This window comes from Lichenostomus cassidix, chromosome 13 (assembly GCF_008360975.1).
Source record: "Lichenostomus cassidix isolate B80296 chromosome 13, HeHo_3.0, whole genome shotgun sequence".
Taxonomy (NCBI): domain Eukaryota; kingdom Metazoa; phylum Chordata; class Aves; order Passeriformes; family Meliphagidae; genus Lichenostomus; species Lichenostomus cassidix.
Window position 1 is genome coordinate 7,861,966 of NC_139494.1, and position 16,314 is coordinate 7,878,279.

Here is a 16,314-nt window from a genome sequence, read left to right on the forward strand (position 1 = left end):
GCATGAGCTTAATTCCATAGCAGGACAGATGCTTTGGCAACTCCTGGCAGCCACTCTTGTGCCATAAATTTGGAAGTATTTTAACTGTTGCCTTGTGTAACATCCTATGCAATGCCAGCACATTTAGTCCAAAAATACATTTATTTAAAGAATTATAAATAACCTTTGAAAAATAGGATCATAGTTTAAAAACAAAGTGTTTTTTCACTTCTGACTCTTATATTCTTCTTGGAGGACTTGGTGCAAGTCCTTGAGGAAATTCTTCAGTGAGGTAGTGCTGCCTGCTGCCACAGGACATGGCTCCTGGAATGGGAAAAAGGGGCTGTTAGGAAGGAATTGGGTTCTGCAGGCTGGGCTGGGCTGCTGACAGTGGTGGGAGAGTAAAACAAAGAGGGTGACCGAGGGAAGAGCTTGAAGGCTGCAGACAGTGCAGGAGGATTGTGCCTCACCTTGTGCCCCACTCTGGTCCCCCAGACCAGGCTGAGCAAGTTGTGGTAAATGCCCTTGAGGTACCTGTGGCAGCTGTGGCCCTGCAGAGCAATTGTGGCAGCTTTGCATAAGATCTCCTTGTTGTTACCTCGCTGGGAAAAGATACAGCTTTTTTAGAAACTCCTTTGTGTCATCATGGCTTATTAGCAGCAGATTAAAACACTGTAAATGATATATTTCTGTTGTATAGGACAGGTGAAAATTGTAGTTTGAGGTGCCAAAGCCTCCCTGAATCTTCCCAGCCCCATCTGTGCACACCTGGCTTTGCTCCCATCCCTTCCCTGGTGAGGAGGAACCAACCCCTGGGAGAAGCTGTGGCAGTGTGGCACAGCAGCGAGCACCCCTGCGATGGAGCTCCTGCTGCAGGTGTGGATGTGAGACCCTGTGGAGCTGTTCCCTGCAGGTTTCCCTGTGAGTGAAGCTGGTTTGAGTTGGCAGAGGTGCTACAGGAATAACAAAAGCACCTGGGAAGACTTTGCCTTCATTAGGGACTTTGAGCAGTCCTATAACAGAGACACGTGGAAGATGAGGAATTAAGTGAAGTGCTGGTGGCAATAAAAAATTACTTGACTTTTTTCCCTTTGGGATGTTCCCAATGCTGCCTCATGGGCAGCTCACCGAGAGCTCTGCCTGCTCCCTCCTCCTCAGCTTTCACCTGAACGGCGGTTCAAACAAGCACCTGGCCTGTTCCTGTGAGCACGGGCAGCTCCGACTGTGGGGCTGTGCAGCATCTCAGACATCTCTCACTCGCAGGGCTGTTCCCTGTGGCAGGAGGGGTGTGGGGATGCCCTGAGCAGGGCTGAGCCCCAGCCCACGAGGGAAGACCGCTGCACCCCTCGGATGCCTCTCACCGGGGCCGTAGGGAGTGAGGGCATGGGCTTTCCGTGAAAACAGGAACTCAGGGGCTGGGGAGCTTGGCTTAGGCAGCAGTTTTCAGAGCAGAAAGAGGCCTTGTTATCTGCCATTAAATCTTGTGCTAACTGCAGAGCTTTCCCCCGATAAGGGGCTTAAGAGGGATAGTGTCTACCCAGCACTCAAGATATCGTGTGATGGGTGCATGTGGGTGTCTGAGCCGTGACAGCACTCCAAGGCAAAGGGAGATGCTCCTTTATTCCTTTCTGAAAGCTGAAGCCTCTGTGCACTGCCCAAGCAAAGGCACCCATCCCTGCCCACGCTCTGGCCTCCCCCTGTCCCCAGGGTGGCTAGAAGCCACCGATGCTGCTTTGGTTGGAGGTGGAGATGCATGTGGGAAGGTGAAGGCACCTATGCAGGGCACTGGGAGCAGCAAGGACCAGCTGGGCAGCCCAGCATTAGTGCTGGGGCCTCACAGTGGGTTCCTTGCTCCTCTGCAGCACCACACCAGGACAGGCAGGATCCCAGGCTTCCCGTCTGCCTCCCACTGCCCTGCGCTCTCCTCTGGCCCCCAGCATCCTCTCCCAGTACCCAGCAGGGTAGTATGGTTGTTTTTCTTTCTTACCTTATCATCTGTAAAAATGTTGGTCACGTTCATCTCGTTACAGGAAAGCTTTAGCAAGACACAAAGGAGAGGAGCAATCAGGCTGCAGGCAGCACAGATCCATGCTGACACGTGCACACACAGACACACATCCGTCCACCCGCCAGGCCCCAGGAGCACTGTGAACCCCGTGCTCAGCACCTTCCTCTGACTCAACCTCGCTCCCTCTGAACCTGGTGAAACAGTCTGTCCTTCCCATCAGTGGGTAAGCACCAACCAGCCCTACCTCCATCTTCTGCAGCTGGTCCAGCAGCCTGATGTTCTCCTTCAGCATGTTGGTCCGCAGTGGGTGTGCCCATGGAGAGACCATGTCACCCTGGCAGGCCAACAGCACCACGAGGGTGAGCAGGACCTGGCCCAGGATACTCATGCCCTGCTTTGGCTGGACCCCCTCAGCTCTCAGTCTCCAGATTGTTTGGTGATCTGTACCTGTGTGTGCTCTTCTGGGGGAAGCACTTCAATTTATTACTGTAAAATTGCTGAACCAGAAGGAAAAACTTATTTTTCCCTTATCTGCACTTTCCAAAAAGTTGCTCCTGATTAGGAGAGCAACAGGTCTTTTTTGTGCAAGTCAAAATTTTCTTCTGATCTTGCATTATGAAATTTCCACTGTAAGATGATAGTGGCAGGAGTCAGGTCCCATACAGTGTGTAAACTGCCTGGTTTGAGGATTCTCCATCTCTCTGTAGCCCAAGGCCTTCTCTACACCGTGAATTGGAAGTACCTGACCTGGGTAACCCACTGCTCTGGCACGCTCCAATAACAGCACTTTTTATTTTCCTGTAAGTATCCTACAAGTTCTTCTATTGTGTTTCATTTGACTATCTCCAGATCAAGCAAAGCATCCTTCATCTGCTCACTGATTTCTGTCCTGGGTTTGTTAACCTGGGGAGGAACAGAAAGTATGGCAGAGCCATGTGGGGACAAACCCACCTGGGCAGGACCAGGGCATCACCCTGCAGGATTTGTGGTGATCAGGGGCCCTCCTGACCAAACAGGATCCCCAAACCAGTGTGGCATCCTGCAGGGTGGTGGGCAAATGGCAGGGAGCTGGTGTGGGCCATCCTGCTGTGTCGATGCTGAGAAACTGGGGATTTGTGGTCCTGTTCCAGGATTTTGGGGAGCTGCAGGCTGCCCTGTCCATCATGCCCTGCTTGAGGAACAGCCTGAGTTTTCAGGCAATGGGCACTGCCAGCCTCACCAACCAGCATTGCCACAGGAAATGGCACTGAGAAACGCTGAGCTGGGAAACTTTGGAGTTTTGTAATAACTAATAGGGATTTTTCTAACTCAAACAGCAACTTGCCATCAGATAACAACTTGTGGGCACTTGATGAATCCGGGAGCAGCCAGACTGAGAGTAATTTTGTTTGTCTGGTTCCGAGATGCCCCGGATGAAGTTAGGTGAAGTCCGTGACTCAGAAAGATCTTTGTGAGGGATTTGCCAGTGGAGAGCTGTGCTGTTTCCTACCTGCCCTGTTCATGATGGAGAGCAGATAAGGGAGTGTGCTCTGGCTGTGGGACTGCATCCATGGCCTCCATGGATGGTGCATCCTTGCCAGGATCCCCAGAGCTGTCCCGCTGGTCTGGGATGAGTGGTGGTGGTGGTAGAATCCCTGCCTGAAGGTGATGCAGGAGAAGAGGGTGGAGGCAGTAGCCTCATCCTGCAGACACAGTGATTTCCTCAGTTATCACAGTGCAAAGGTCTAAAATTGAAATCAGTGAACAGAAAATGCTCAAATCACAGAAAAATTTAACCTTTGAGCTACTCAGGCTGAATCATGGTGGAAAACTGCATCATTGTGTGATGAGAATGTCACCTGCTGTGTTTGGTTTGTGTGGCAAGGTTTTCATACTGGGGAGCTGCAGGGCTGGGCTCTGTGAGAAGCTGCTGGAAGATTTCCCAATGCCTGATGGAGCCAGTGGCAGTGGTTCCAAGAGGGACCTGCTGCTGGACAAGGCCCATCAGCAACCATGGCAGTGCCCTGGACATAATGTATTTGAAAAAGGGGGAAAACCCTGCACAACTGCAGCTGCAAGAGAAGGGAGAGAAAATCAGGAGAGAAGTTAAGCCTGGGAGGAAGGGATGGGTGGGGTTTAGGTGTTTTAAGATTTCAGGTTTTTTTCTCATTATCCTACTCTGATTTGATTGGCAGTAAATTGAACTAATTAAATAATTAAATTAATTTTTCCCCAAGCTGAATCTATTTTGCCCATGGCAGTAATTGCTGACTGTTTTCTCCCTGTCCTTATCCTGACTCACGAGCCTTTTATTATGTTTTCTCCCCACTGCCCAGCTGAGGGTGACAGGGTGTCTGTGGTGGGACCCTGGTGTCCATCCAGGGTCAATGCAACAAAGCAGCAAAGGAAAAATTCCCATGTCCTTTCCCAAGGGTGGGATGGAGCTAATGGCAGTGATGGCCTCGTGGCTCGCTGCAGGGACAGCTACACCCACAGTGGGGTCTCCACCATTTCTGGAACCCTGGCTGTGCCTCCATCCCAGCCACCATCCAGGGATGGTGCCTGGTGCTAATAGTGCTGGGCTTTATCCAGGGCAAATCTCAAGACTGCAGCTGAGCCTCCATCACATGGGTTTAGAGCAATTTCCTGTGTTTGTAACAATTTCCAGCAGTTATTTTGTGAATTTGTTTCCTGCATGTGTATCTGTGCAGCTGGCACTGAGCAGCCTCTGGCCCATGAGCCATGTCCATCCCTTCCCTCTCCTACTGGACAAGCCTTCCCCTGCCTGCAGCTCCACTTCAGCACCCACTGGCTGCCCTTCCAGCCCCCACTGCCCCCAGACCACCTCCTGCACCCCAGCATCCCCCTCCACCATGCACAAGGCTCTCTTCCCAAACAAAGGCTCTCATCCTTCCTGCCTTTCCTTTCACCCTGTATTTCCTATGCCACAAGCCAGGCTGGTACCTTGGTGCCTTTTCCTTTCTCAAAGCCTTCCTCTCAGTGGCAGATTGGGTACTGATTGCCCCAAAACGCCAGCATTCCTCACCCCATCGCCCTGTGCTGACTGACCAAGGAGGCAGCACGCCCAGGGCTCCTCATTAACTGCTGAAGGTAAGAGGGAATTAACAGCTAAACCACGGGCACCAAGTGCTCTTAACTCAGTTGTTTATTGCTTAAGCCCTGAGACACTTCAATAACATCAGTGCACAGTTGATATGAACAAAATAATAAAATGAAGACATTAAAATATATGGTAATTTGAATATATTAACTCTTGTAATACAAACATTTTAAATAGAGAGAACAATAAATTACAAATCAGCACATGTTCATTTGTTGTTGTGCAAAGGCAATCAGACAGTAAGAGTTCCCTAAAATGAGGTAGCAGTATTTTAAGTATGATTGTATTTCACAGAACTACTGTGTAATTTCAAAATAAACCACCTGAATACTGGCTTTTCCTTTTTATTTTGGGTCCCAAGCACAGACAAGCTTTCCACAGCCAAGACCTTTTAGTCTTGAATCTTTAGATTACAGACTATAAAAATAAGTTATTTAAATAACATAGAATAATAAATAAACTTCAGAAGTATGATGCCAATGAGCACCCATTAGATTCAAAGTTATCCTGTAGACTCTCCTGTCTTCACTATTAATAATTTAAAAGACACTGACAATAGCAGAGACAAATTGAAGTAACACTTCCAGCCCCCTCCCACCCCCTTCCCCTTCCAGCTTTTGCTCTTGAATGCTGCACTTCCCCAGCTCTGCTCCCACAAGTTGGCCTCACCCTCAGCTGCTGGAGTAGCACTTCAGTGAAAAATTCATCATTTCAGCCTAGATCTTGATCTCTTTAGGAAGAGAAGATGATTGTGAAGAAATCTCCCTTCTCTAAGGGGAACAGGAAGCAGATAATCTGGTTTTGGTTTTGGTAGGTGCTGCAGGAGCAGATGAATGAGTTAAGACCTCAGGCTCCTCGGCAGCTGGTCCAGGATGCTCTCCAGGATGCTCTGCTCCTCCCAGCTAGGCAAACCCTCCAGCATCTGTCCTCCCGGGGAAGAAAGGTGTGTCTCATCTTAGCTGGATGAGCCGCAGGGCTGCAGGGAAGAGCTAAGGGCAGCCTTGTCCAAAAGAGACCTCTGCTGCTAAGGCTGAATAGCATCTCTCACATAGCACTTGGGTGGAAAGTTTGGGAGATGCCAGGTGCCTGCCAGGCAGGGGACATTTCCCATCACAGCTGAGGCCCCTGGGTGCCCTGCATACCCTCTGGGACAGTCTGTGAGCACTGTTTGGGTTTAGGAGGGCTGGGGCAGGGCTGAGGAAGTGCACAAAACAAAGAGCAAAAAGAAAAAAAACAAGAAAACCACTCAGCAAAACCTATTTTAAAGCTACCAGGAGTGAGATCCCTGGGCTTGGGACTGGCAGCAGTGCCCATCTCACTGTGTAGCCAACCTGCCCCTGCGCCTGAACATCCCCTGGGTGAAGTTCCCCAAAGCTGGCAAGAAGTGGCGCAGGTAGATCTCATTCTCATCGTTCAGGATGCAGTTCTGGAGGAGGAAAGGTGTAAATACATTAGAGGTGTGAGCAAGATTTAGCAGTTGCAACGGTGGGTGGCCAGGCTCCCATCTCAGACAGATGCTTTGTTTGCCTCTGTTGCCACATAAATAATTCAGCAAATAACTCAGAGTGGTGAGGACGTTGGGCCAGGAGCTCAGGGACTGTCCTTTGCTCAGAACAAGCGTCTGGCCCCTGTGCCCAGCAGTGTGACCCCCATGACCACTGCTCTGTGGTGGCTGGGGCTGGTGGGGACTGCCACCCTCTTCCCGTGGAGGCAGATTATCCTGCAGCACTGGCAGGTTTGCCAAGCCCAGCTCTGGCTCCATTCAAGAGAACAGACTCTGTGTGGTGAGCCCTGTGGTACCCTTGGTGTGGGGGCCTGGCTGCAGCAGGGCCAGAGGCACAGAGCACAGTGAGCAGGGAGTGCAGCCCCTGCTTACCTTCCTGCCGTGCAGGCGCTTCAGGCTGGTGACAAGAGGCTCGTAGGCTTCCTTGCACCTGGTGACTTTGGAGAGTGCCTTGTCTGCCTGGCACAGCAGCTCCTGGTCCTGCAGCTGGGGAACACGGAGAAGAACGGTTATAATCACAGAGATGAATTTAGTTGAAGCCACTTATTCAGGTGTCCAGGACTGGCAGGAGGTTCTACAGTGACTTCCTAAGCTGCTCTCATGTTACAGCTTTAATCACAGCCCCTGCAGTGACCTGGGCCCTGGGCTGTGCCCCATGGCCAGGGCTGGGGGGGCTGGGGGAGCTGGGGGGCAGAGATGTGGGATGGAGGCAGGTCCTAGGGCACAGCTGGCATCGAGCCATGCTCTCCCCAGCAACTGGCAGTGAGCAGTCCTTCGGTGACTACTAGAGCTACCTCAGCTGCAGGGCTGTGCCCCGTGGGGAGGAGGGCCCTGGCTGTGTCTGAGTTTGTAACAAAAGCATTTTCTGCCCATCTCTCCATAGGTGTTTACCGTTCGATCCGTGAAGGCGACCTGTGCCACTCGGGTGTCATTGCAGGGGACCTGGAGAGCCAAGCAAGGGAGAGTCATTGTTAGGAGACTGTCATTACAGGAGCATCGTTATGAGACCATCCCCAAGGAGTCACCAGCTGTGCCTTCTGCCAGGAAGCACCACTGTGTCTCCATCCCTCTCCAGCAGGCACCCTTGGTGCTGCCACCACTGAGATCCACCTTTCAGCAAATGGTTTCCAAACAGGTTCCAGGACACAGGACATGGGTTTGCATAGTACTTGTTTGGGAAGGAATGCTCGGTGTGTGTAGAGCAGGGACTCCCTGGCAGCTCACACTGCCCAGACCACCATGTCCACATCCCCGAGCTGCCTCTGTTGCCCTGACACAGAAGGTTTTCTTGGTCCTCAGCACCTTTTACTGCAAAGTGCCTATTATTAGGTGGAAACCTTCATCTGACCTGAATCCAGGAGCTGCTTGTACCACCAAGCCAAGTGCTGATCACACAAAGTCTAGGCTGAAACGGCTCAGGGTGCCCCAAGCGGGAGGTGGGATGGAGCAGGAAGGGCTCCTGCCATCCAGGCAGGCACCAGTCCTGTGGTGGCAGTGCCAGTGCCTGGCCTTGGACAATGAGGAACATCATCATCATCAATGATGTGGTCAGTAAGCAAAGCAAAGCCAGAAGGTGTAGCAGCATTTACCTGCACTCTTGAGTTGAGCTGTTGGACCAGGAGGATGATGTCCTTCAATATTTGGTGGGGAGATGGAGTCACGGCTCTGCAAGAGATGAGCTGGAGCATGGAGACGAGAGTGAAAGCTGTCTTCAGTGAGGGGAACATCCTGTCACCGCTGGCTGAGCACCTCCTGGGCTGGCTGGGCTGGCTGGCCAGGGCCTCTCTGCCTCTCTCCTTGGGCCAGCACCATTTTTATAGACCTACATCTCCTGCCAAATATAGGTGTCTTCCTGTACAGCTCAGAGGATGCTCAGTGGGTGTTACGTAATGGTGGCAAAGAGTTTTCTGTGCGTTGAATAACGTTATCTTTTATTATATATATACATGCAGATTTTAATCACCTAACTGATAGGCAAGGAGATACTGGGATAAGAAGATGAGAATTTCTTTTTGATGCTTGAGGATATTTACTATCAAATATATTTGTAATGTGGAAAACCATGGACATGTGCAGGACTGAACCAAGCACATTGCAAAGCTCAAGTAAAGTCAAGGCATGTCTTTATGTGCAGAGAAATATCCATTGCTGCTTTCCTGGTCTCCACAATAGGAAAGTCCTGCAGAAGGATCAGCTCTAGAATGTGCAGGCTGGATGCCTGCCAGGCTCCTGCCCTGGGTGTCAATGTCTCATGGGGGATGACATGAATCCATCCTGGACCTCTCCTCCTGCAAGAATCCTTTTCTCAGTGGTGTCCCTGGACCTTGCTGGGACCACAGTGCCCTGTGCTGCAGCTCCTCCATTACCAGCAGAAAGGGAGACAATGGGTGATGGCAGCGCTTCAGGGAAGGGCCTGGCACAGGGGTGCTGTTGGAAAGGAAGAGCTGAATTGTGTGCCAGACAAAATTCATGTCCTTTGGCCATGATAGCAGCAGCCCCAGCAAGCTCAAGGTGTCAAAGATTTGAAGGAAAATAAAACCTCTAAACTTTTATCAAGATGTTAAACATCTGCAAAGACAAAAAAAGTGCTCTTGTCTGTAAAGGAATGTCATGGGTTTGAGACAGGACCTTGCCAGGAGGACGCACGAAAAAGGGCAAACAGGCTTCAAGCTTAAAGTTGCAAAAGGTGATTTAATTACCTAACAGAATTGGAGGATAGATGCAAGGCAAAAATAAACTTTTCATACAGTTTTTGTTCACTCCCCCCTTCCTCTTACGAACCTATAGTATTCACCCCCTTTCCTCCTTTACAGTCAACAAGCCGGGGGGGGGCAGGGGGGGGTCTCTTTTCAGTCTACAGAGCAGATTCTCAAATTTATTCATCACTACAATTCTTCTACTACAAATATTCTTTATCTCTACTTGTTTCTCTCTCTCTCTCTCTCCAGAGAGTTTTCTGCTCTCACCCCCACCCTCTTAAGAAGCAGTCTCTGCACTCACCCCCCCCCTTCCCTCTTTCCAAACCAGCAACACAGACAGGGGGCAGGTTGAGGGGTCCTCTGGTCAGTCCAATCAGGAAAAGAGGTTCTCTACTTAGCCAGGGGTCCTTCCCACGAGAGACAGTCCTCTGAGAACTTCTTTGGTGTGAGTCCAATCTCATGAGCAACATCCCGCCCGAATTCTGCTGCAACATGAGTTCTTTTGTCCATAGGGTGCTGTGCAGACTCTACTGAGCTGAGGCCAGGCTGCTTCCATGCCAGGAGCAAGGAAAAGGCCTTTTTCTCCCAGTCAAGGCCTTTTGCAGTTTTAACTCTTAGATGAGACTCCCACTGGTTCACAGTCTTTTCCAGGCATCTACCTCTTCCTCTGGAGTGAGCTGTGGGTGGATTTCTGCATCCTTATGGACTCCATGGGCTGCAGGAGGAATTTCTGGCTCTCCCATAGCTTCTACCACAGCTAGCAGAAAGTTTCAGCTCCGGTGCCGGAAGCACTGGAGCACCTCTTTCTCCCCCCTTCTTCACTGACCTTGGCAATTTCCATGCTGTTTTCCTTCACATATTTTCACCTCCACCTCTTCCTCCTTCAACTACAAAGTGAAAGAAGTGTGTGCCTGCTTTGTTTTGAATTTTTCTTAAATATGTTTTCACAGAGGCGTAACCAGCACCTCCAATTGGCCCAAACTTGGCTGGCAGCATGTCCATCACCTTCAGAGCCATCAGAGATTGGCTCTGCTGGACTTGATGTAAAAACTTCCAGAACTTTCACTCAGGACACACAGGAGCCATCTTTGTGCCACTCCCCAGCCCTCAGACACTTCTCTAGGCTTACTAGAACAGCTTCTGAGGGGTCCAAATCTCTCCTAGATGTTAAAAACACTTCACTGATGTTTTGGGCGAATCAAAACTACCACATGGAAGAAGTAGCTGAGGGTGTTTTCTGGCATGTGGGTATTTGGTTTCGACCAGGACTTACTCAGTTTTGTGGCACAAATCCCATTGTGGGAGGATGGTTCCTGCAGTGCCCAGCTTGGCTTCCCACACCATCCCATGTTGTCCCACACTGTCCCATGCCATCCCAGGAGACATCAGAAAACCAATAGTAGTTCAGGGATTCAAACTGCCATACTCTTGAGCAGAAGAACAGACACACCACCATGGCTGGTGTTGTCAGCAGAAATTTTGTGGGGAAGAAATTGACATGCCAAAATGGCTCATTTCTTCTCCAAATTCTTAAATTATTTTTGCCATCTCCTGCAGGCACAGGTAAAGCAGCACCTTGTGGCTCTGCTGTCACCAGCTCTCCACAGCCCTGCAGCACTGCTGCCCCACTGGGGACAAACCATGTCCAGGGGAGCCCGACTTTAGCTGGTACCTGCTTAGAGGCTTATAAATAGTGTAAATTGTTAAATTTATTTAGAAAATATAGAAACATTTAAGTTTAAAACCTTTTTTGTTCTTTTTCAAATTTTCAGTGAAGTCAAGGTGTCACAGAGCCTGAGGGAGCCTGAGGGAGCCTGAGGGAGCCTGAGGGAGCCTGAGAAAGCCTGAACTTCATATTTCAAACAAACTCTTTCTGGCTTCACTTCACCCTTTCTCTGTGGGATGACCACCAACCTAAGGTTGCAGTGGCAGGACTGGACTGCAGCACTCGCCATTTGTTTCTGTATTAGCTTGAAAAAATTTGTTTTCCTGAAAAAAAGATGGTGACAGTTCCCAGTCATTGAATTTCCTGCTAATTCGAGAGGCTGGGTTGGAGCCAGGTGGGAGCCTGGAGTGTTCCCATCCCTTCAGGTGGAGGGACTGGTGTGTCTTCAGGGCACAGAGTACAGAGTGTGTATGTCCACTTGTCCCAAAGCCAGTGTCCCTGGGTATCCTGCACCGTGACCCAGGAAAGATCCTGTGGTCCCACCCCTGTGCCCTGGTGCAGTGTCCCAGTGGGATCCCAGGGCTGTGGGGGGCTGTGGAGAGTGTTCCCATGCTTTGGATCACCCCACCCTGCAAACCCTGTGTGGGAGAGCATGTCACCTCCCCCAAAGGCAGATAAAATCATTTCCCAAACTATTGATATAGTTTGGTAATGTCAACCTGCTGATGGGAAAAGCTGACATGTACCAATCCAGGTTGTGGGGGTAGAAAATGATACCTAGGAAGTGGAGCCCAGTTCTGAGAAACAGCACTGGGAGGGGCTCATGTCAGAGGGGAGCAGAGCCACCAGGAGTATGGGACTTGCAGGGAACCAAAACAGCTCCTTCCAAGTGCCTTGGCCGGCCAAGCTATCCTTCCCTATGGGGCTGGGGGGCTGGGACACCACAGCCATGAGCCCAGTGCTGCTGACCAGGGTGGGCACAGAACCTTGGAGAAGTGAGCCCAACCTGAACGGGGTGTCCTCGCCATGGAAGAGCTGGTTGTGCTTCCAGCTGTGGCCAGAGGCAGAACATGAGGAGGTCCCAGAGGTTTGTGCTCACCCTGCCTTGTCACCCCATGCTCTTCATGCTTGACTTAAGCCACCCCAGGTAGGTCCCAACCAATTCAGAGAAATTGTTCAAGTGGTTAATTTAGGTGCATCGCACTGCCCTTGCCCCCACATGGAGTAGAGCCCAGGGGGTGATACACATTGGGCCAGCATTAGCTGGGCCTTTCCACAGCTGCATCTCTGATGATGACAGCAGGAGGCAGAGAAGTCAACTGAAGAGACCCTCAGTGCAATAAAACCCAGAAACTTTGCTTTGTTCTGTACCTGAAGTCATGGCTTTTTTCTTTCTTTTGTATTATTTTCCAGCAGCAAAGCCAAGGTTGCATGCCACAATCAGCACGCACAGATGAAGAGCAGAGGGGTTGGTTGGAGCCGTGACCACCAGCAGCATGGGATGGCATTGGTGGACATGGATGGAATTGATGGAAATCAGTGGAGGGAAATAGGTATGACCAATGGCTGTCAGATTGACAGGGGCTACAGCTCCCCATGGCAGTGTCCCATTCTCTTCCCTGGCTTTGTAGGAAATGGGTGAATGCCAGTCCATAATTTTAGCAGGCCTGAATTTGTGCTTCCCCATTTAAACAGGCAGTAGCTTCACTTTGGTACTGGGCCATCCCAGTGGCAGTTGGCAAACAGGAGGAGCAGAAATGTTCCCATCTGGGTGCTTTGGCCACCCCTGGCCCAGGATGGGGACAGGACCCTGGCATGGCTGGCAAAGAGAGCACCTGCTTCTCCTGGTGCCTTTCCTTTCCCCACAGTCTCCTCATGCTCAGCTCCCTCTCCCTGGCAGTTTGAGCAAAGGGAGGCAGCTGAGTCACCTTCCCGCCTTTGCTTTAGCAGCCAAATTCATCCCTGTGACAGTTGGAGGGTTTGTGCAGGGACAGGAGGGATCATGGCATTGAGAAACAATGTCAGAACTCAGGGAGTCCAGTGGCTGCTTTAACTGAGGTGATAGAAATAACTCTAGTTTGTCCTGGAGGGCCTGATTTTGGATGACCCTACCAACCATTTTCTGATTTCCAACACTATTCCAGCTTTGCCTTCTAAGAAATCCTCATGGAGCAACCACCACATGTTTTCCAGGCTGGTCTCTCAAGTGTGCTGTTCCTTACTTGGTGGAGCAATTAAATAAAATATTTTATAACATGAAAAAATCTTGAATGTGGGTCATGGCATAATGTGTAGCATCAGCACATGTAGTATCTCTTAAATCAGTGGTTGGGTTTATTTGGTTTACAAATAGTGAGTTCTCCCTTGTGCAGGGCTGGCAGTGCTGGAGCCATCCTGCTTCCTTCAGCTGCTGCAGCTCGAGGGAAGGGTGTGCTCCAGCTCCAGCGATTTACTTTTCCTGCAAAGATCAAATTACACAAATAGGATGGAGCCAGATGAAGGAGAATTTGCAAATTGCATGGCATTCCCCAAAGGTGTAATCTTGCTGTAGGCAGACAGTAAACGCTGGCACCTGGCAGATTGCCCAGGGGGCAGCAAACCCTGTCATACTGAAATAGATGAGATGATACTTGGTATGACATTTAAATGCAAAGTTGCAGGGAGACAGCTAATGATTAAGCTTTTGAAAGCATCATCTATATTTATTGCTTTGGTTTGTGGTGTTTATTTGTAGATAATCTCATCTGCTTGTGTTTTTTAATGTAATTTCTAGGGCACGCAAAAGCTCTCTGCCTAAAACGTGGTATGTAGGAGGAAGCTGCATGGAGAAGTTGCACCTGGGAGTAGTGAGTTGAGTAAGTCAGTTTTTCACTCCAGGCAGGTCATAAAGCAGTTTTTGTTAAAAAAATAACTTTAAAACTCACCTTCTCTGAAGTTTGTAAACCCGAAGTACTTTGGGGCAGGTGTTTGCAGCAGTCCATAAACAGGCAGCAGAGTTGTAGCGCAGAAGAAATACTGAAGGAAACATCAGAAAATCGAAGAAGTAGAAAATCGATTTTCTACTGCTAACCTAAATTCCACTTAGAAACGAAATGTTCAGATACGGGTGTCTTGGAGGCCTCTGGGTTTTTTCCTAGTGAAAGTAGTTGGAGCCTTGCTGAATAAGTGCAGCTAAAGCAAAAATAAGTCATTCTACTGAAGAAATGGATGTTGTGGCACAGAGGTGGAAGGAAAGTCACTTACCTGAGTGGTGCATGCCAGAGCCCTCCATGTCCTGCAGATCCCTAGCTCCAGCATTTGCCAGGGCTGATTGCTTAGAAGGGATTTGCACCCAACCAGCCCCTCCAGGCCAACACGTACAGGCACAGGAGGTGTTTGATACTCTCAGACAAGTGTTGGGTGCCTTCCTGGCTTTGCAATTACATCCCAGGCAACTGCCTGAATCTCAGCACATGAACCAACAGCAATTCCACTGACTTGATATTTGATTATTTCACAGCTGTTTTTCTTGGCTATAAGCATGGTGTGTCTGAGTGTGTGCCTGGTGCTGTGAGGTGTGTGCACAGATTGCTGTCTGCAGGATGCTCTGGTCTCCCTGCTGGAAATCCACCCCCACTCCAACCAAAAATGGCAAGTGGACAGTCACTTTCTTCACCACTTTGCCACCTGCCCAATGAGTTACAGCAATAAATCCATGTCTTGTTAGCCTTTAAATGTCTCTGCTTGGTTCTGCACTTTGTGCAGCATCACGTAGGGGCAAGAACCCCTCTTCTGGGATGTTGTGCTCCTGTGCCACCCTCCCTTCCACCGTGTGGGTGGTGGCTGTCCCCATGTGACAGGGCAGGAAGCCGTGGCAGAGCAGGGATCCCCCTGACGTGGCCCTGGGGGTGGCTGACTGTGCCCATCGGGTGCTGTTGCTTCCTCTGGGCACAGGAGAGGCGGCAGCACCGCCACGGCCAGGGCAGTTGGGGCTGTTTCCACCCTCACCCTCCCATGGTGCCCATCAACTGAAGATCATGAAAGTGTTTAAAGTTTCTCCTACACTTAAGTCATAGCAGCACATTCTTTGTTTTCTAATTCACATGAAAACCATGGAGTTGGTGGGAGTCCCATTTCCATACTGTTGGCTGTCGAGGAGCCTATGGATTATTAAAATTATTCAGTGGATTATTTTTAATAATTTTAATTGATTTGATATAGGTTGGTTTCCCATTACATTTTCTGTGTTTTCCCTGTGTTCTGGCAAAACGTTTAATACCAAAGTACGTGTGAGGATAAACTTGGGAAAGGCTGATTAGGCGAAAATGTGCCCAAAGTACTTCATAGAGGAACTGCAAGCCATGGCCTAAACTTGGGATAAAAAGCAGCACAGAATTTAAAAATGCTGGGGAATCGCTTCTGGTGACAATGCAGAGCTGGGGTGTACATGTCATGCTAAAATAAACAGGTTGTACAGGAAAAGTTGAAAAGACAAAGCATTTTTTTTTCTGTTGATTGTATCTTTAAGAAAATTTCCCTTCAGGAAGTAGTACTAGAGTCAGTGAAGCTTCTTACTTAAAACTGCAAACATAATGCAGGTTAGTAGCATTTTCCTTTTCCTACTCTCCCCCCTCCTCCCCAGTTGCGTGTTCATTGCTTATTTGGGGAATTGGTCAAAGCATAATTGCTAGGAAGTCCGATTCATTTTATCTTTGAGTGGTTTCCCGATGAGTGGGGTCACCCTGACACTGGTGGCTTGCAGCTTCAGAAAATTTGGGTGGAAATAATCCTTAGTTGAAGATCTTAGTTTCTGAGACTACTATTCAAGGCACCTACTGCCTCTCACCCCAGCCCAGCCCAGGCTGCTGAGACTTTGCCAGGGAGAACCAGAGCTGGGGGATGTGGGGCTCTGTCCTTTTCCATGCAGATATCCAGACCCTTTAGCAGGTGGCTTTCCACTGTCACTCCCACTGAGCAGTAGGTTCCCTGGGGCTGCCAAGCTGCAGGGCCCCTGGGTGTTTTCTCACCAATGAAAAGCGCTTCAGGAAGAACTCATAGAGGGCAGATGAAGCTCAGCACCCACACAAACTAACTTTGAGGAACTTATGTTCCATTTTCCCATTCACATGCCATTCACATTGCCATGAAGAATCAGAACATGACATGACTCACTGAGCAGAGAATTCCCTCCATCTGGTTAGAGATGGGCCTTTGCTTTACCCTGAAGCAAAGCTGACTTGGGGAAGATTCTGCCTTTGAACAGCCAGAGTTAAGTTACCTTGTAGAAAAAGTAGAAGTTTTCTTTGAAGCTTGTGAATTTTGGGTAGAGTAGGTGGGTAGTAATGAACATACCTTGAACCAAAGAGACATCCACCAGTG

The 16,314-nt window shown here is 49.6% G+C and overlaps 2 protein-coding genes across 2 annotated transcripts; both read right to left on the bottom strand.

Annotated features, from left to right (window-relative positions):
• Positions 1-204: 204 nt before the first annotated feature.
• Positions 205-2,423, bottom strand: IL4 (interleukin 4). The gene is made up of 4 exons (XM_085074166.1): positions 2,232-2,423; positions 1,967-2,014; positions 450-581; positions 205-300 (listed from the first exon to the last, which is right to left on the bottom strand). The coding sequence occupies exons 1-4, from the start codon at positions 2,373-2,375 to the stop codon at positions 205-207; spliced, it is 420 nt and encodes a 139-aa protein (XP_084930292.1). The 5' UTR covers positions 2,376-2,423.
• A 3,277-nt stretch (positions 2,424-5,700) lies between these two features.
• LOC146431156 (uncharacterized) lies at positions 5,701-8,412 on the bottom strand. The gene is made up of 4 exons (XM_085074172.1): positions 8,181-8,412; positions 7,483-7,533; positions 6,964-7,077; positions 5,701-6,513 (listed from the first exon to the last, which is right to left on the bottom strand). Exons 1-4 carry the CDS (start codon positions 8,316-8,318, stop codon positions 6,403-6,405), a joined length of 414 nt encoding a protein of 137 aa, XP_084930298.1. The 5' UTR covers positions 8,319-8,412; the 3' UTR covers positions 5,701-6,402.
• Positions 8,413-16,314: the final 7,902 nt, after the last annotated feature.